This window comes from Zalophus californianus, chromosome 9 (genome assembly GCF_009762305.2).
Source record: "Zalophus californianus isolate mZalCal1 chromosome 9, mZalCal1.pri.v2, whole genome shotgun sequence".
Classification (NCBI taxonomy): domain Eukaryota; kingdom Metazoa; phylum Chordata; class Mammalia; order Carnivora; family Otariidae; genus Zalophus; species Zalophus californianus.
The window spans coordinates 61,707,882-61,727,795 of record NC_045603.1 but is presented as its reverse complement, the minus strand read 5'-3'; the positions used below and the strand labels follow the sequence as shown (position 1 = coordinate 61,727,795).

The 19,914-nt window shown below is 55.5% G+C and overlaps 1 protein-coding gene across 1 annotated transcript; it reads left to right on the top strand.

Annotated features, from left to right (window-relative positions):
- Positions 1-4,504: 4,504 nt before the first annotated feature.
- On the top strand, positions 4,505-19,732 carry KRT7 (keratin 7). Its single transcript, XM_027592388.2, has 9 exons — positions 4,505-4,956; positions 6,452-6,663; positions 8,805-8,865; positions 10,057-10,152; positions 11,647-11,811; positions 12,803-12,928; positions 16,115-16,335; positions 18,969-19,003; positions 19,412-19,732. The coding sequence occupies exons 1-9, from the start codon at positions 4,633-4,635 to the stop codon at positions 19,564-19,566; spliced, it is 1,395 nt and encodes a 464-aa protein (XP_027448189.1). The 5' UTR covers positions 4,505-4,632; the 3' UTR covers positions 19,567-19,732.
- The last annotated feature ends 182 nt before the right edge of the window (positions 19,733-19,914 follow it).

The window sequence follows — 19,914 nt, the reverse complement described above, 5'->3', positions numbered from 1 at the left end:
AGGGGTAGGGTGGAGCACAGGGAGAGAGTTGAGAAGCTTTGCCATAGCAACTAGGAGGATTGGAAAAGCTGGTTGACCAAAGGCAGAGAGAGGTGCCCAGTAGCAGAGAGGATGCAGCCGAGCCTAGGGATTGTGAACGGGTAGTGACACCACATCTTGAGGGTATGGTCTTCACCAAGGTCTGCAGTTTGGAACTCAGGTAGAGTTCAGCATTTAGGTTGAGCCAGGCTGGGGGTTTGTCTAGGTGGAGGACACTGAAAGGTGAGAGCTCAAAGATGAGGGGTCCGAGGGGTCCAAGCTGGAAAGAAAGAAGGAGGGTAGCAGGCAGAGAGAAAGCAGATTAATGGGGTTCAGGCCTGGGGATGCTGGTGCAGGTGAAGAACCCATCTGCTGAGTGGGACAGTTATGACCGGCCCCATAGTGTGAGACCAGAGTTTGATACTCCAGAGATGGAGCAGACTAGGTTCTAGAGCATGGCCATGGGCAGAGACAGGAGGAAAGGGATGGATGTGAAGGTCACTGGAATTGAGGAGTTAAGGAACGGTCAGGCTAAGATGCTGGGCAGGTTATCTGCCTGGGAGAGTGGGGGTGCCAGGCTGGAGAGGAGCCCCCAGAACCAGGTGTCAGAGTCCTTGGCGAGTGTGAGGGAGTGACTAGGAGGTCAGGAGGCAACTCTGGGGCTGGCAGGGACCAGCCACAGGGGAGGGGGTAAACATGGTGTAGTTGGATGGCATGAGCCTCTTGGGTTTTAAAAAAACAGCAGCGATTTGTGCAGTCAGTATATAAAGGCAAAAACTCAATCAGCATAGAAAGGATTTTATTTTCATTTTTTCAATAGATAGCACCCCTTGAATGTATGTAATATGTTTAAACAAATTATTTATTTATTTAGGGAGAGAACATGCAATCAAGGGAGGGGCAGAGGGAGAGGGAGAGAGAGAGAATCCTCAAGCAGACTCTCTGCTGAGCTTCGACGCAACGCGGGGCTCGATCCCACGACCCTGAGATCATGACCTGAGCTGAAACCAAGAGTCAGACGCTTAACTGCCTAAGCCACCCGGGCGCCCCTTGTTGTATTTCTTTGAGTTAGGTTGAACATTTTTTTTTTCATATTTGCTATTTGATTTTCTTTCTTTCTTTTTTCTTTTTTTGTAGGCAATCTAGTGGCTCAAACTGCCAAAGTTCAAATCCTGGATTTTTGACATCTTAGTTGTGTGACCTTGGGCCATTTACTTAAATTTGTTGTGCCTCTGTCTCCTTCCTTAGGTCGGGGATGACCACACTGTGCCGAGGAGCTGTGGTGGGAGCTGCCTGGGCGCACGGAGGCAGTGTGCTTAGGACAGGGCCGGGCACCTGCAGAGTAAGTACTCTGGAAGTATGCTAGCTCTTACTATCTCTGTCTGTTGCCCACTTTCCTGCTGCATTGTTTGTCTTTTGCTTAGGGGTTCATGTATTCAGGAAAGCAACCTGCTGGCTGTCATTTATGTTGCTTTCTTGTCTTTCATTATTTGACATAAAAAAATATTACATTCCATGCAGAAATGTGAAATGCTTTTTGTTATAATTACAAACATTTGAATTCTAAGATACTGAAAACAGATCATGCTTTTTTTTTTTTTCTTTTTTAGGAATCAGAGGCTGTGTTTTCACGGGATGGACAATGAGTCATGGCTCTAAAGTGCAGTGGGGAAGCCAAAGACTATTTTCTCCCACTCTCTGGAGGGGAGCAACCCGTTCCCTGCAGAGGCTGCAGGACCATTGTGTCTTCACAGGCTTCATGAGGCCAGGCTGCTTGCTGGTTTTGCTGGGGTCCAGAGGGTGCGGTGGGAAGCCAGGCCGGGAGCCGAGGGTCACCGAATGTGTGCTTGGGTGTGTGTGTGTGTGTGTGTGTGTGTGTGTCACAGAGCACTACAGAGACAGGGTGAGCCTCTGGGCAGGAAGGGGACAGCTAGAAAGGGCGCTAAGGATTATCTTATCAGAAGATTCTGCCCAGAATGCCTTAAGGGGATCTCTGTGGGGCCAGCAGAGGCACGGGCTGGGGTGGGAGACGGAGTCGAGATGACCCACTGTGCCGAGCACCCTGCAGGTAGGAATGTGATCCGAGGCCTCTCTCGGTGTGGACAGCTCCTCGTGAAGCCCTCCAGAGGGGGTGTGTGTGCGCGGCCTGGCACCGAGTGGGCCCGTGCTGTTGGCGGGAGGTGCAGAGACAGGAGGAGAGGAGTGGGTGGGGCTGGAGCTGCCAGGAATGTTTCAGGGAGGGGATGGGGAGGCTGAGGGGTAGGTACTGGGCAGGCCCTGGAACGGGGAAATGCCACTCAAGAGGGGGCCGAGGCCTGGCAGGCCTGAAGACCTTTTCTTTTTTGCAATGTCCTGCCAGCTCCCTCTCCCCATGGGACCCAGGGATTTCATCTCTGCTGAAGAAACCATGCCCAGGGAGGGGCAGCGACTTGTCCAGGGTCACAAGGCAGGTCACCAGCAGTGTTCTGCCCAAGATCTCTCAGGCCAGGCTCTAGGGGAGAAGTGGAAGGGTTGGGGGGTGGTCACAGATCCTGTGGGGGCTGCAGGTGGGAGGGGGAAGGAGGGGCCAGCCGCAGAACACGGGTGGGGCTGTGGGGGTTGAGAGGTAGGGGGCTGGTATGGCAGGTGGTAGGAGAGAGTTGAGGATGAGCCCTGAGGGGTAAGGAAGTTGGAGCGTGTGTGTGTGTGTGTGTGTGTGTGTGTGTGTGTGTGTGTGTGTTTGTGAGAGCCATGGGGTATGTGTGCATGTGTGTATGCGGGTGTGTGTGTGTGAGTATATGTGAGTGATGTGTGTAGGCGTGTCCGTGGGCATGTATGTATGTGTGGAAATTGAACAGTTGGTCTCTTTTGCCTGCTTGGGGTGGGGGCTGGGGAGGAGTGGGATCTGCATGCCTGCACATATCACAAGGCCAGGAACTCTGTGTGCTCTTCAAACTACAACTGAGAATTCCAGGTAAAAGCTCAATCTCTCTCCCCCTCTCTCTCCCACCCACACACCTACCCACACCCACACCCACACAGCCTACAGCAGAGACCACTGAAGGTCTCCCTGGGCACCCCTCTGCCTCTGGCCTGAGCCGTCCCAACACCAATACAGAGGAGAGGGAGGGCCAGGAACATGGGCCTGCATGGAGGTCACTGAACAGGGGCTGCGGCTCCATCAGTCTCAGGGGAAGGCCTTCTTACCTAACTGAAATGAAAACCAGGAAGGACATTCCATCCCCACCCTCCACCACCCAGGATGTACCTGAGGGTTTGGTCTGAGGTGATAAGCCGGCCAGCTCACTAGGGGGCTGGAGGTAGGCTAAAGGTGGCAGCAGGCCTGTCAGCTGTCTTTTCCAAAGGCTCTCTAGGTGGCCCCTCTAACCAAACGGGGTCTGGGGAGAATGGGGGGCAGGGCCTGGCAGAGGCCGAGGGCGTGGCAAGCGTGGCTGGAGGCTCCTGGGAAGTGCAGCTGGGGGGTGAGCTGTCTCTGTCTGGTGCTCCCTTGTTCCAGCGCGGTTTCTCCCCATCTTGGGCTGGGTTTGAGACTGCTGGGACTTCTTTGGTGGGCGACACGATGAGAGCTGGGGACCTTTACGCAGGAAAATGGCGGCAGTGGAAGATGGGGAGGAGTGTTTGAGTGTAAATACAAGCAGGCTCACAGACCTGCATCCAAAAGCGTGCAACTGTGTATCCACAGACACACCGCCACACACTGAATACAGACTCCCACCTGTACAAGAAAGTTCACAGACATGCACACACGTCTCAGGTGAGCACACAGCGAAGGCCAGTGGCCTGCAGGTGTGTCCACACATTAGTGTGCAGACAACCGCAAAGTGTCCCAACGACACGCAGGTGTCCCCTGCCTCTTCAGGGACAAATAAAATAAGTGGATAGGAAAGTGTGTTAGGGGGAGGGGAAGTGCGAACCCAAAGCAACGCTTCACACATGGCTTCTGGGCTTCAGATACCTACTGGAGTGAGGAGGGGGCCGGAAGAGGGGTCATGGCCCACTTGGCCGGGTTTTTATATGGGGATGAGGTGTAGTGGCCAGGGAAACCAGCTAGACCAGGCTACGTGGGGTCAGATTACTCAAGAACTGAGCTGATCTCTCAAGGAGGAACTGGACGTGGGGTAAGGAGGCTGGGAATGCCTTTCTGGAATGCTTGGGGAAGAGGGCTGGGTGCTGACTCCTGGACTAGAACTTTTTTGATCCCCCTCTCCCCCAGTCTTTCATCACTCGATCTCTCTGCTCTGGCCGCAGGACTCTTTCTGAAGCCTCCTCCCGGAAGCCTTCCCAGACTGAACCTGTTTCGGATCTGCTCAGATGGCCGGCTCCCACCGCTCCCTGTCAGCCCCTATCCCGGGCGCTGGGGGTCTACGGCCCTCCTCCCCACTCGGGACTTTCCGGCCTGGGCCCCAAAGCCCGGCCGGCCCGGGCGCGGAGAGCAGAAGCCTGGCCCGGGGAGGGGCTCCAGCGAGCAGAGAAGGGTGGCCGGCGGCCAGCTCCGCCCCTACCTGTGTAAGGGGATCGGCCCGCGCCTAGCGGATAAAAGCGGCGGGGGCCGGCCGAGGTCAGCGAGTTCGGCAGTGTCGCGCCCGCCCGTAGGTCCAGCCCGGTCCAGCCAGCATGTCTATCCACTTAAGCTCCCAGGTCTTCAGCTCGCGCTCCTCCGCCTTCCCCCGGCGCGGCGCGCAGGTGCGCCTCAGCCCGGTGCGCCCCGGCGGCTTCGGCAGCCGCAGCCTGTACGGCCTGGGCGCCTCGCAGCCGCGCGTGGCCGTGCGCTCCGCCTACGGGGGCCCCGTGGGCGCCGGCATCCGCGAGGTAACCATCAATCCAAGCCTGCTGGCCCCGCTGCGGGTGGACATCGACCCGTCCATCCAGCAGGTGCGCCAGGAGGAGCGCGAGCAGATCAAGACCCTCAACAACAAGTTCGCCTCCTTCATCGACAAGGTGAGCCGCCGCAGCCTGCGGCACGCCACGCTCCGGGCCACAGAAGCCACCTGCCCTGACTGCACGCGGGCCAGGCGCTGGGAGGCCTGGTGCGTTCTCCTTCCGCCAGGATCGGGAACCTTTCTCCTCGTGAACCCTGTGACTGTTGTTCCCCTTCGGGCTCCAAGCGTCCTCTTCCGGCGAGCTGCCCAGATCGCCCTGCTTTTTCCTCCCAGGAGGTGTGCTTGAGTCTGTCCGGCTGACCCCGCAGGCTGTGTCTGGGAGTTGGCTGCGTTTCTTGGGCGCATTCAGGTTGGGAGCTCCAGAGGCCAGGGCCAGGAGTTTCCCTGAGAAGGGGCTGCGTGGGGTGAGAGACGGAGCAGGGGGGACACACTGTCCCCAGCTGAGGATCTCTTCCCTCCCTCCTCGCACTGCTTATGCTGAGGCAGATGCTGAAAATAAAGGGCTGGAGGGAGGGAGGGAGGGAGGCTCCCTGCCACACCTGCCCACCGACCTGGTCCTCCAGCCTCCCTTTGGTGGTGGGAGGTGAGGTTCTACCTGCCTTTGGAGATAGCCCATTTGCGCCCAGGGAAGGAGCCCTGAGGGACCCTGGGAAAGGGCCATTTGGGAGGAGGTTTTTCCTGGCTGTTTGGGTCCCACAGGGGTCGGGGAGGGAGTGGGGGAGTGAAAGCAGGGGTTGGAGGGAGAGGGGCCGACTTGACTGGTGGGTCTAGGAGGGGAGTGAAGTGGGGCTGGACCAGGAACTAGGGGCTAGTCCAGCTGCGCCCCTCTGGCCAGGACCTCCTTCCTCGGGGGTGTTAGACTGTTAGACCAGACCTTCCCTCTCCTGCCTTGGTGTAGCTCTCTGCTTCTCCAGTCCCCCATGCCCTCTCCTTCGGCATTCAGACCTTACAAATCCTTAAGATTCTGCTGAAGCCTCCCCAGGCCCAGGGTCCGCCCCTGGTGCTGAGCTGCTCTGCCTTACAGTCTGCAGCCCCCAGGCCCTGCTGCTCGGAGTTGCTAGTTCTGAGGAGAGCTGTTTCCTACTCCCAGTCATATTGGATGCATCCAAGGAGCCTTTTGGGCCCCAGACCAAGCAGATAATAGTTGCTTATTTTAGCACCCTGTCCTGAGACCTTGGAAGAAAGGGGCAGCAGAGAGAGGATACAGTGAGGGGAAGCCCAGGACAGACAGGGAGGGGGCAGCCTTGCAGAGAGGGAGGTGGAGAAGATCATCTGTAATGTGATGGGGAACACAGGAGGCAGGAGACATCTTGGCGACTGGGCAGATCTGACTCCTGGGTCACAGTCTGAGGCACTCAAGACAGAGAGTCCTGGAGGAGAGGCTGGTTCAGCGTGGTATTCCTGGAGGAGGGGACTAAGGGCCGGGGTCCGGGTTGGGGGAACAGCCAGTGGGAGCATGGGCTGTGCTGTGGGGGGAGCTGGAGACGCTCCCAACCCCAGTGTGGGTGGCACGGGCTGCCCCTCAGGAGTTTCCGCCTCCGTTCCCCTCTCAGGTGCGGTTCCTGGAGCAGCAGAACAAGCTGCTGGAGACCAAGTGGGCCCTGCTGCAGGAGCAGAAGTCGGCCAAGAGCAGCTGTGTCCCCAGCATCTTCGAGGCCTACATTGCTGGCCTGCGGAGGCAGCTTGAGGGGCTGCAGCTGGATGGAGGCCGCCTGGAGGCGGAGCTGCGGAACATGCAGGACGTGGTGGAAGACTTCAAGAACAAGTACTGACCCTCGTGAGACCTGGGGGAGGGGCTGGCACCCCGGGCGCATGCGCCCCTCATCAGCTGATCCTTGGCAGGCCCCCTCTGGGGCTAGGGGTCAGAGGGTGCAGCTGCTCGGTACAGTAACCCCCGAACGGAAGGCCTTGACTCACACGTTCCCTGTCTCTTTTCTTCCTTCTTTGTCCCTGGGAGCTGTATCCGAGTCTTGTCACCTGACTTTGCCAGGAAAATATCCCCACCGAACCCTCACCTGCACTGTTCCCTTTGGGTGCCTGACCAAGGCCCCAGGAGAGGGTAGGGCAAAAGGTGTCCTATGACAGATGCGCTTCAGAACTTGCACAACCCTCACAGATTATTCTAAAACAGCCCCTCTGTTCAGGTGAGGAGTTAGAGACCAGAGAGATTCAGGGTCCTGAGGGAGATCACATGGCAGGTCTCTGGGAGAGCTGGGACTGGAATGTTTTGGACCCCTGACTCCCGGGAGGAGATGCAGAGCTGACCTGGGACGGAAAGAAACAAGGAGAGAGAGAGAGATCATGTGTGGTGGGCCATGGAGGGTTGCTGAGGCTGAGGGGCGGCTCTGGCCAATGCAGGAACCAGAGAGGAGGCTGTGTGGTGGGGCAGGGAGCGCAGGGGCCTGGGAGACTGGGGTTGGAAAGACAGGCCTTTGAGGGGCCCACTGAGGTCTCTTTTCCCATTGAAGAGAAACCAAGGCCTGAGGCTTGGGCGGGGCCCCACCCCAGCCGGCTTGCCCAGTAGTCCTGGGAGTAGCAAGTGAGTTCTGTGCTCTGCCCTGGAGGTGGATGACTAAAGCCATGCAGGGACACTGGCTCTGACTGCAGGTAGAACAAACAAAAAGGCCTCTGTGGAGCGTACCCACTCCCCTACTCTCCTAGAGCAACAGTCAACAGGATAATCCCCCAGCAGGTGAGAACAGACAGGTACAGGACAGAGTGGGCTCTGGGCAACAAGTGAGCCTCTGTTGTCATGTGCGTGTGCCTGTGTGTGCTCTCACACTTCCCCCGCCGCCCCCCCCCCCGCCCCCCAGCCTACAGGTAGAGCACTTTCCCGCAGAGCCAGGCTGAGCTCTGAGCTGGGGTTGAGGGAGGCCTGGAAGGGGCACCTGGAAGGGTCCTGGGTGCCGCTGCCCAGTGAACTCCTGTCTGTGCATCCTCTGGGCTCAGCAGCATGCTGCAAGGGCAGGGATGGAGAGATGGCCTTCAGGATGGTTCTGTAACTATTCTATAGGACCTGAGGGCATGGGCCCTTGTGAGTCTGGCCTCCTCCTGGAGGGGCTCTGCCTGCAGGAGCTTCGTGCTCCCCACCATAGTTGCCCTGCTGCCCTCCTGCAGCCTGTGGGTGCTACTGAGTTCCTGTCTCTAACACTTTTTTTAAAAAAAGTTCCCAAATAAATACTGGGTCAGGCCCAAGGGTTCCCTTGCTCTGTGCCCTGCATCGCCAATGTCCTCCTATGAGCGGGACTGGCTCCTTGGGGTGGGGTGGGGGCTGTGGGAGTAGAGATGGGACTAGACCACCCAGCTGGGGCCTGGTTCTTCCAGGACTTGCTGCACCCTCTTCCTGATTCCACAAGATTCCTCTGCTTCAGGCTCCTTCTTCACCCTCAGAGGGTGGGATTAAGTAGTGGTTAAGGTGTGGGCCTGGGGTCAACGACCAGGCTTGAAGTGTGGGCTTTGCCACTTAGCAGCGTAGTGACTGGACAAATTATCTGCTTCTCTGTGCCTCCGTTCCTTTTCCACGAAGCATGGTACCATTGTTAAAGGATCATCGTGAGGATTAGGTGAGCTAATTCGTGCAAAGCACATAACAGTGCAGGCCCTATTTGAAGTGGTCCCTAAGCTGGGTTATTAGTATTTGCTTTCTCCCTCCCAGTAGATGCAGCTTTTGTCCTTTAATTCATGTGCATTCCCTGCTCTCCCACTTTCATCTCATGCCAAGACTCCCAGCCTTAGGAATAGCCACAAGGGAAAGTCAGGGACGTTTGGTTTCATAGCCGATCCCCACTTTTCCAGGCGTGTCAGTAAGCAGGGGGGAAGCTGATGCGGGGCAGACTCTCACCCCTGGGTAGGAGGAGGCATGGAGGCAGAACTGCACTCACACCACGCACTCTCTCTCTACTGCAGGTATGAAGATGAAATTAACCGTCGCACAGCTGCTGAGAATGAGTTCGTGGTGCTGAAAAAGGTGAGGGCCAGGTGTCTAGGCCAGGTGCGGGGGGCATCATCTGAAAATGTGTGGGACGGGGCCACGTGGCCCTCGCACCTGAGCAGCTGGTAGGGACCTGTGGCCAAAGTCTGGTCTGGGAATGAGGGGCTTGGAAAAGGAGAGATCTGGAAGCCTATGAGGCTGTCCACACAGCCATGAGGACACACAGCCTGTCCTGTGTGTATGTGTGCTTCTGGTGAGTCACTGGACTTGCTTTTGGCCTGGGGGCATTAGAATTCAGACCAAAAGATGGAGGCTAGAAAGGGAGATTTCAACCCAAATACGGGAGTGCTCTATTCCAGTCAGAACATTTCATGACAGGTATGGGTTGGCACCCGGCAGGGCTGAAGTATGTGCTGAATGAATGGGATGAGCCTGAGGCGGAGGGATCTCCCTGTCCCTGGAGATGTGCAAGCCAAGGTTGGAAGGCCTTAGGAGTATCTTAGTGGGGCTTGATTTAAGATTCTGATTTAGTACACTCACTGAGCAGCTCAGGGTTCTAGGCCCGTCCACATGACAGAAACCTGCCCCAGAGTGCTGGGCCCTTAGAGATTTAGGTGCCTCGAGGATGCGTAAAAGCAGACCCTGTCCATACAAGTTTGAGCACAGGCATGTATGGCTAGAGGGGCCCTGATGCCCCCTGGGCCTGCGCTGTTCTTCATGGCCCACGTGCATCGCTGTCACTAAGCTGTATGTTAAACATGTAGGCTGGAGATCTTCCATCTCTGAGAGCCTTATCCTAATGTCGGAATGATTTTCTGCTCTCCTTCTTCATCAGAAGTTGAGGCTCACGGAGTTGAAGTGACTTGTTCAGGGTCACATAGCTTGTAGGTGGTTGAGTCAGGGGTGTGTCCAAACCACCAAAGCCTTCAGGAACCAGTAAAACGCTAGGTTTGGGGCTACAGGTGGCTTGGGCTACCAGTGCTGGAAAGGTACCTGTGTTCATGGGGATGCATGAAAATGATGCCTATCACGCAGCTTCAGAGGGTCCAGTGGAGGAAACTTCCTACCGTGGCCAGGTCAGGCAGCCTGGAGAAATGGCATGTCTCTTGGTAGGGCCCTGGTGTTTGACCCTGTGGGTTGGACAGTGCTGGCTGGCTCCCATCCCTGCTAAATATTCTGTGTACTGAGGCCACGGTGTCTCTACCCCTTCTCGCCACCACCCCCCAGGATGTGGATGCTGCCTACATGAACAAGGTGGAGTTTGAGGCGAAGGTGGATGCCCTGAATGATGAGATCAACTTCTTCAAGACCTTCTATGAGACGGTGAGGACCTTGGGTTTGGGAGACACGTCATGTCTTCCATGTCCTAACAAGGGGGCCATCTGGTTAACCCCCTGCGTCTGGGCCAGCCTGGGTGAATGTGTGTGCAGGCACTTATCCTGTTCTTTATCCTTTCCGGACCCAGGAATCCGTGGTGGGCAAGGAGTTTAGGAGTTGCTGAGGGTAGCAGAGCAGGGTGGGGTCAGCCAGGATTGGCCTTCTAGAGACATGGGGTGACCATTTTTTAGGAGGGGTGTTGGGAGGGGTTGAAAGGAACCGGGAGGATGTCTAGGGATCCTGGGCTGTTATAGAGTCAAGACGTAGGCTGGGTGGGGTGGCCAGGGCGGCCCGAGTCAGGAGAGAGTATCTGGGAGTTTATAGCCAGAGGGACCGGATATGTGGCCGCCCAGCAATAGGCCACTCTGTCTGCCCCTGCAGTCTGATTCTCTCCCTCTTGTCTTAGCTGGGGATTTTACCTCTTTTTTCTCTGGGGGATTTAAAACCCTCTCCACTCCTATCAGTGTGAGTCTCTGGCCTTCAGCGGAAGATAGGACAGCCAGTCATCTGGCAGGGCTGGTTGGGGAGACTGTTATATATGAGGCTAATTACAGACCAGTTCTCAGTTCCTTTTTGTCTAGCTTTCCTCTGAACCTCCGGCCTCCATGAGCCCCTCAGTGAATTTCCACGTGTGTGAATTTCAGGGGCAGGCTCCTTGAGGTTTACTTCGGGGATTCTAATCTCTGTGTGGGTCTTTATGTATATCTTTATATGTCTGTCGCATGTTATATATAGGTCTATGTATATATATGTCTATGTATATATATATGTGTGTGTGCATATGTATGTGTATATGTATATTTATTTCCCTCTCATTATGAAAGAAACGCATACTCATTGCCAAAAATCCAGAAAATTGAGTACAGCATAAAATTGAAAACAGGTCTCTTACATGTGCTCTTGTCACCTTGGTATCTACCTTTTCAAACTCTTGCTGTGCGTATACACATGGAGATAGAGTAATATGTATTTTAGTAAAAGTAGGATCATGTTTTTTTTCATGTAATGGTGTACCATGGATATAAATACAGCCGTGTCGTCAGTTTTAAAGGCTGCAGAGAGTTCCATCCTGGGGTGGGCTAGTTTATTTGACCTACCCACCCCCTAGTGATGTACTTCACAGCCAAGCTCCTACCCCAGCAGAGATCACAGAAGGAGCCGTCACAGTCCCCCACAGTCTGTCCCTTCTTTATCTGCTGTAATTCCACCAGACTCTTTTCTTGAGAAGTTGCTAATGAAGCTGCTAACCTCCCTGGGCTGCCGGGGGCGGGCGGACTGTTAAGCGGGTGTGGGTCTGTGTCCCCTCGCCTTCTGGTGACTCACGCCCACTCTGACCTCTTCTTCCTTTTTCTTCCCCTAGTGTGAAGGGGGTCCCAGGATGGGTGTGGGAACGGGGGTGGGTCATGCCCCAAGTCCTGACATTCTGTCCCATCCCTGCAGGAGTTGGCAGAGCTGCAGTCCCAGATCTCGGACACGTCCGTGGTGCTGTCCATGGACAACAGCCGCTCCCTGGACCTGGACGGCATCATCGCCGAGGTCAAGGCCCAGTACGAGGAGATGGCCAACCGCAGCCGGGCCGAGGCCGAGACCATGTACCAGATCAAGGTGTGAGGCTGCGGAGGGCCCTCTTTTCTTCCTGGCAGGGTCCTGGGTGGTAGCTGCCCTTACTCCTCGCCCTGTCTCAAGCCTTTAGGGCTTGGGTCCCGCTGTTTTGACAGGCACCAGTGGTTAAGTCTGTGATGCTCTCCAGGGCCCACAGAAGAGGTGAAGAAGAGGTGAAGGCCAGGTCCCTCCCTGGGGAGAGATCCCAGCCAGATGGGCTGACAGGGCGGAGGCACCCGAAGCACAGAGAGGTTAAGTAATGTGCCTAACTCTACACAGCTAGTAGTTGGAAGAGTAGGGACTAGGTCCTGGGTCCTAGGCCTCCAGACCAGGGAGGTTTAATCATTATGTGCCATGTGGAGGCAGGGCGGCTGACTGTGCAGGTGCTGAAGGAATGTGCTGGGGTGAACTAGTGTTCTGGGGGAGGGAGCCTGAGGCAGGGTTTAAAAGCAGCAGAGGGAGGTCTCTGCAGAGATAAGGAGTCATCCGTGGTACACAGGGTGAGAACACAGATATGCCAGCAAGGAGACGTGGGTTCAGACTTGCCGTGTGATCCTTGGGCAGTGCCTTCCATTCTCCAGAGCTCATTCTCCCCATCTGTGAAATGGGTGGTGCTGATGTTTTCAACAAGTATGTTTTTACTGGGGGATTGTTTAACAGGTGAAGATTTCAGACTTCTAGTGATTCTCCAGAACTTGGGACAGGATGGGAATGGGCAGAGCCCCAGGATCAATGGGGATGGGCCCCAGGGAGCCATCCTGGCCCTCCCTGTCCTGACTTGGAGGAAAGCAAACCCCGGCTGTACCCCACTGCCCAATAGTCTGGCTTGCCGGCAGTGGGTGAAGATTGCCGGAGTCAGACTGTCGCTTCCTGGGAAGATAAGCTAGGAGGGCTCATCACTCAGAACCTTGGGCCTTCCTCGGAGGGGGTGAGGGATGAGTCCCCTGTAATCGTTGACCACCCCCTGCCTTACTTCTCTGTGTGGCCCCTCTAGTTTGAGACCCTCCAGGCGCAGGCTGGGAAGCATGGGGACGACCTCCGTAATACACGGAACGAGATCGCAGAGATGAGCCGTGCCATCCAGAGGCTGCAGGCTGAGATTGACAATATCAAGAACCAGGTGGGAGCAAGGACCCCCCCACCCCACCCCCGCCTCTTCCTCCCTGTTTCTTGGGGCCCATGAAAGGCAGCCATCTGAGAGTGAGGAGCCCGAGGCTCTCCCAGGCTGAGGCTGGTGCAGCTCAAGTCTCGTGGGCCCACTTGTGAGATCTCCAGGACAGAATGTTCTTGGCCAGGTCCTGGCTCACGCTAATGGGAGGAGAGGAGTCGTAGTTGGGCATACAGCCTGGGGAGGGAGCCCCAGCCTGGCCAGCCTGAGAAAAACCACCAATCATTACCAAACTTGTACTGAGCACTGTCCTTGCACCTCACTCTGGGTTCATATGCTGTACCTGGGAGCTCACAGTCTGTGGGGATTAGGGGGGACAGAGGCCAGCAGAAACCCTTACGGTGGCTCACAAGTCCCCGTCCTTCACCTCCTACCGCGGCATCTCACTGTGCTCCGGCCTCACTAGCCTGCTTCCGGTATCTTGGATCTGCCAGGCACGTTCACGCTTCAGAGACTTTGCCCCTGGTGTTCCCTCCATCTGGAATGTGGTTCTCCTGGCTCAGTACATGGCTGCCCCTTTGTCATCCCTGGGATTTTGGACATGAGTCCCCTTTTCAGAGATGGCTTCTCCAACCACTCGGTCAGCAGGGTGTCTGAACTTTCTGGAAGCATCTATCACTGTCTGAAGTTTTCTGGCTTATTAAGTGGTTGGCCGTTTCCCGCCTCTACGGAAATCCAAATAATGCCTTGGGAGCCGGTCCCCATCTGTCTGACTCACCGCTCCTTCTCGGCACTTGGCACCCGTGGTGGGGCACGGGCCTCCGATGATGGACTGTTGGGAAGATGTGCTGTGTTGCTGGCAGGGGGACAGGCCCTGGCCAAGGTGTGGGGAGGGACGGGGCAGCTCAGCCAGAGCAGTTGTCTGCAGTGGGGAGGGAGGGCAGGTAACCAGTGCTGCAGCTTCAGAGGGCTAAGCTCCAGATGAGCTGGGGGGATCGGATGTGGGGGTGACTTACCCAGAATGTCGGGGCTTCTTGGAGCCCCGCAGGTCCCTTCACATGAGGGTGGAGGCTGCCTCCTGCCGTGGAGGCAGGGCTATGAGTCACCGGTGCAGTGAGGCAGCTTCCAGGCTGGGAGGGGAGGCAAAGAATACCGAATGGTGGTTTCTCAGACCCTGCAGCTTCTGCCACATCTGCTTCTCCTCTTGTACAACGGGGTGGAGCAGGCCCCAGAGTTGGGGTGTCCACCGCCATGGAGGGGCCCCGGGGCAGCGGGATGAGGCAGTGCCAAGGGGGCACCAGTGTGATAGGGAAGGGGACCGGCAGGTGGACAAGGGGCAGAGGGCACACGAGGGGCCTTCTGGAAGGATTAGGAGGGCTGGTAGAGAGGCAGAGCACACCCGGGACAGGGAAGGGTCTAAGGACAGAGAGTGGCTGGTGAGAAGGAAGGGGGAGTACTGGGTAGGGGTGGGAGTGGTGGCTCTCGGAGCCCAACAGCAGGAGGCCCAGGACTAGATAGGTTCCCAGTGTGTGGATGGGGCGCATATCGAATGCTCCTGCTGGGCAGAAAGTGGCAGCCACGGCTCAGGTCCATTGTGAATCCGACCAACCCGGCCCAAACCAAGGGGCTCTGGTCACACATTTTGAGGCCTGGGGGTTCCAAGCAGTGTCTCTCTGCTCCAAGTCCCCTGTTCTGGGCCTGTTTTAAAGAGGGTTTTTATTCTTGTCAGCTGCCCCAAATTTGGGGACTCAACTAAGATCCCATGGCTTTGGATCTCTTCGGGCTGGGGACTGGGGGGGGGGATGGGCATTTGAAAATCATAATCGCATTTACTAATTATAGAGATTATAACAAGCGATAACAAGTGTTGGCGAGGATGTGGAGAAAGGGAGCCCTGTGTACCTTCTGTGGGAACGCAAACTGGTGCAGGCACTGTGGAAGACAGTAGGGAGGGTCCTCAGAACATTTAAAATAGAACCACCGGGGCGCCTGGGTAGCTCAGTCGTTAAGCATCTGCCTTCAGCTTGGGTCATGATCCGGGGGTCCTGGGATCAAGCCCCACATCAGGCTCCCTGCTCGGTCGGGGGCCTGTTTCTCCCTCTCCCTCAGCCTGCCTGTCTGCCGACTTGTGATCTCTCTCTCTCTCTCTCTGTCAAATAAATAAATAAAATCTTTAAAAAAAAATAGAACCACCATAGAATCCAAAAATTCAATTTCCGTGTATATATCTGAAGGAAATAAAATTACCATCTCAAAGAGATCTCTGCATCTCCATGTGCATTGCAGCATTGTTTACAATAGCCAAGACATGGAAACAACTTAAAGTATCCGTCAGTGGATGAATTAGTAAAGAAAATGTGATTATATATATATATATATATATATAATATTATATTATTCAGCCATAAAATAGAATATTACTCAGCCATCAAAAAGAAGAAATCTTGCCATTTGTGACAACACAAACCTTGAGGGCATTTATGCTGAGTGAAATACGTCAGACAGAGAAAGACAAATACTGCATGCTTATAGGTGGAATCTGTTTTGTTTTTTAAAAGATTTTATTTATTCATTTGAGATAGATACAGAGAGAGAGAGAGAGCATGAGCAGGGGGAGAAGCAGAGGGAGAAGCAGGCTCCCTGCTGAGCCAGGAGCCCGATGCGGGGCTTGATCCCAGGACCCTGGGATCATGACCTGAGCTGAAGGCAGATGCTTAACCAACTGAGCCACCCAGGCGCCCATTATAGGTGGAATCTAAAAAAGCAAAGCTAGAAACAGAGACCAGATGGGTGGTTGACAAAAAAAAAATAATAGCAGTTATAATAGCAGTTATTGAACACTAACTGTGTGCTAGACACTGGCAGGGACTTGTGTATTACCCCATCTAATCCCTGCAGTACCCCTATGAGTCAGACACTGTGATTATTGCTGTTTTAGAAGAGAGGAGACTTTGGAAGGTGAGTGTGTCCAAGACCACGTGGCTAGTAAGTGGTGGAGCCAGTATCAGAGCCTAGGCATTGGGTGTCAGAGCCCATGTTTTGAAACTTTGGGGATTCCCTGGTGCTGGGGAAATAGACTGGTGCCAGTGAAGCCACCATGAGCAAGTTGCCCGGGCGCTTGCTGCAGGATGGGGAAGCAGGAAGGCGGTGACTGGTAAGGACTGCCCCCCAGCTCACAGCCATCACTACTGCCCACAGCGTGCCAAGTTGGAGGCTGCCATTGCCGAGGCTGAAGAATGTGGGGAGCTGGCCCTCAAGGATGCACATGCCAAGCAGGAGGAGCTGGAGGCCGCCCTGCAGCGAGCCAAGCAGGACATGGCCCGGCAGCTGCGCGAGTACCAGGAGCTCATGAACGTCAAGTTGGCCCTGGACATCGAGATCGCCACCTACCGCAAGCTGCTGGAGGGCGAGGAGAGCCGGTGAGGACACAGAAGCCAGGAAGGGGATCCTTCTGGGGCTCGGTGGCGCCTGGGGCTTGACATTCATCCATCTACAGACATTTTCTGTGGCCTCTCTTCTGCAAGGCACCAGGGATGGGAAGTGTAGGGAGGGTAAATGATGCTTGCTTCTTTGCTCTTGATGAAATGGCCTTCTAGTAGGAAAGACCATGTGATATAAAGCTCAATGGGAAAATTGAAGGTAATAACGGCCCCTTCATGTGTGGCCAGGGTCATCTTATTTGATCCTCACAATATATTCAGGTAAGCAGGTCAGGTATTGTTGCTTAGTTTACAGAGGGGAAACTGCGGTTTGGTTTTATGAATTGAGGGGCCAGTGTGCAGTCAAGCTCTGCTGATTCCTGGTCCAGGGATCTTTCATGATGCCAGGCTGCTTCTGCCACATCACTAAGTGGTAAGTCACATGATATTGACCGAATGTGGGGAGGTCCCACAGATAATTTGCATATCTGCGGCCAGAGAGCAGGCTGGGCTGGGTTGGTGTTATAGGAATTCTTCATGAAGACACGGAACCTATGTCCATGAAGTTGGGCCTTCATGCTCACCTGGATGGGTTGGTTGATTCATTCAGTCAATTGGCCAGGCTTTAGACTTGTGCCCTGGGCGAAGGTTAGGGTTTGGAGAGGGCGAGAGGGAACAGTGTGGTTGCCAAGGCTTGGTGGTAGGACTCATCAGGGCTTGGCTTGTTGGGACCCAGCTCAGAGATAGAGAATATGTAAGACGCGCTTCTGCCCTCAGGGAGCTCGTGCATGGGCTGAGGACACCAAACATTTGTAAAGGGAGCACCTAGAGACCACTCATGTGCATTTGTAAAATGCTGAATGTCTACAGAACTTTTTCTTTGGGGAGCATTTTTCCTGAAGGGCTGGGGAGACAAGCTGGAGGATGGATGGCATGGACAGGAAGGAATTGGGGAACGAGGGAGTGCTAGGGCAGAGTGCCTGGATGCAGGGAGGAGGGAGAGAAGACACATGGCCGCAGGATAGGAGTTGGGGAAGGAGAGGAGGATGGGTCTCTGCCACTGCCCCACCCCTGCCTGGGTTGGCATCTGGTCTTTGTGGGAAGAGGAATTGAATACCAAAGGCCCCTGGGAAGAGAGAGCAGCTGATCTGGGGCTCAGGGCAGCCCCAGAGCCCAGCTGTCCCAGCCACGATGCCTCTCTGCACCCTCTGCCACCATGGGTGCAGGGGCCACGCTCTCTTGGGAACACATACCCTGGGCTTCTTTTCCTCATAGAACCAGAGCTGGGGTTGCATACATAGAATGGGGCTGGATCCACTTCCTCCCATGGGCCGCTGAGCAGGCTGAAGCTCAGGGATGGCGAGTGGCATGCCCAAGGTTGCCCAGAGAATGGAAACATTCTGTCTGAAAGCCTAATCTCAGTGTAGATTGTCATCATCGGGGCTTAGATCCTGGTTGTCTGAGAGGCAACTGTCCTCTCTCCGCCTCTTAGGGGACACGGAGATGGACTCCTTGTTTTTGATCCCATAACCCCTCCACCTGTCCCAGGGGCAGGTCTAGGATTTGTGGTCTTAGAAGCTTATGCAATTTGGGGTTACAAAGTACAGAGTTACGAATATAAAATTAGGCACAAAAACAAATATTTACTTAGGATGAGAAGAGAAAAATCACACTCCTCACCAGAGCTTTAGACGTTCAGGTCTCTTCCTCCTGAGTTCGTAGGCACAGCACCAGAAATTGTTACATGGAATTGCTACCTGACTGCACCCTGGCTTCCCTCCCGTCCCACAACTTCCAGTGACTCCCAGCACTCCCAGGGGCCCGTGGAACAAGGGGCCTGGAAGCTTCCTAGCATATCTGTCTCTTGCCCTTGTCCTTTGCTCTGCCTTCTTCCTGAACTTGGGGCTGATGAGGCCAGCTGGGCTCCCCTCACTCCTTCTACCAAAGTGAGGTCTCCCCTCCCCATTGCAGAGTAAACTCAACCCCAAGGCCAAGGGCTTGGTAACAATGGGGCTGTGAGTCACAAAACAAATACGCCCAACTGTCTCCCATGGCTTTTCGATTTCCAGTAGGGCTGCTTAAAGCCACCGCGACTGCCTTCTGCTCCCTCCTCAGTCCCAGCCTTAGCAGCATTCACGAAAGCAACAATTCGCTAGTTATTTCAGGACACACGGAATAATTGCTACACGCCAGACCTCATGCTAGGGGCCGGAGATCCAAGAATCAATAAGCTACAGCCCACTTTGAGGGTTTTATGATTTGGTTAGGGGAGGCAGCTGTCTTCATAAATACTCACGGCTACCATTCATCAGATCCTGTGCGCCCAGGGCTCTAGGTAAATTATATTATTCAGCCCTCACAAACAACTCTGTGAGGCTAGGACTGAGTCAGGTGAGGAAATGGAGGCTTTGAGATGTTGCCCAAGGTCACATGGCCAGTAGGTAGGAGGGCCCACGTGAACTCCCCTCGCCCCCCCCCCCCCCTTATTTTGCAACAAGGCTGAAGGAGGACCAAGGTGTGGGGACAGAGGAAGTAATACCAGTCTTGCTGGCTCCTGGGTGGAAGGGGCCCTGGGACTGCTTCCTCCAGCTCTGAGGAAAGAGCTGCTCACAGGTCTCTCCTCTGCCCCGCAGGTTGGCTGGAGATGGAGTGGGAGCTGTGAATATCTGTAAGTTCTTGGCTGTGGCCCATCTCCTGTGCTGTCCAGACTAGGCTGGGTCTGCAGGGTGGCACATTGGCTTGAGGGCCTGGCCTTGTCTGGACCAGGAGCTTCTTTCCCTCACCAGCTTTTAGCAGGTGCCCTGGAGCTCCCAGCAAGGCAGGCTCAAGGGCCCAGGGGAGCCGTGCAAGAGGGCAGAGTGAGGCAGGGCACACCTGTGCTGCAGCCCCCACAGCTGCCCCAGGCTCCTTCTGGCAGGGGTGGGGGTGGGGGGTGGGCTGGCCCCAGGAGGGTGGTGGGGAGGGAAGGCAGCGGGGAGGGAGAGGGGCAGGCATAGCAGGAGAGTGGGGTGGAGTGAGGACTGGGGCCTCAGGTGATGGGCCTTGTGCTGATGGAACCCTCTCCCTTTTCCCCTAGCTGTGGTGAACTCCACTGGTGGAGGTGGCAGCCGGGTGGCCTTTGGAGGAACCATGGGCAGCAATGCCCTGAGCTTCTCGAGCGGTGGGCCTGGGACCTTCAAGTCCTATTCCATCAGGACCTCAGCTGCCACCAATAGGAGCATACGAAAATGAGCCCTGGTGTGCAGAGACCCCCCCCCCCCCGACACCCCCCCTCCCCCGCAGTCACAGGCGGACTCCCATCCCTGCTACCAACACTGCCCGGCAGTTTGAAAAATGATGTCAGAATAGCTTCCAATAAAGCAGCCTTTCTGAAGCCTGGGTGAGGCCCAGCCTGGTACCTGGTATCCTGGCTTCATCAGCTGGGTGGAGAGGGCTGGGGAGGAAGGGGCCTTAGACAGGATTGGGTGTGCTCTGAATACTGAGGAGCCATCTCTGCAGGGGCCTGGGAAAGCATGTGGGTGCCGTGGTGCTGTGGTGATTTAAGGGGCATGGCTCCTAGCCTGTGTGAGGCCTTGGCCT

What these genes read in the sequence shown, in the direction of transcription:
- KRT7 (XM_027592388.2), top strand. Translation starts at nt 4,633, where the DNA reads ATGTCTATCCACTTAAGCTCCCAGGTCTTCAGCTCGCGCTCCTCCGCC. An exon ending in AGACCATGTACCAGATCAAG is followed by an intron (nt 11,812 to 12,802) that starts GTGTGAGGCTGC and finishes TGGCCCCTCTAG; the next exon opens with TTTGAGACCCTCCAGGCGCA. An exon ending in CTGGAGGGCGAGGAGAGCCG is followed by an intron (nt 16,336 to 18,968) that starts GTGAGGACACAG and finishes TCTGCCCCGCAG; the next exon opens with GTTGGCTGGAGATGGAGTGG.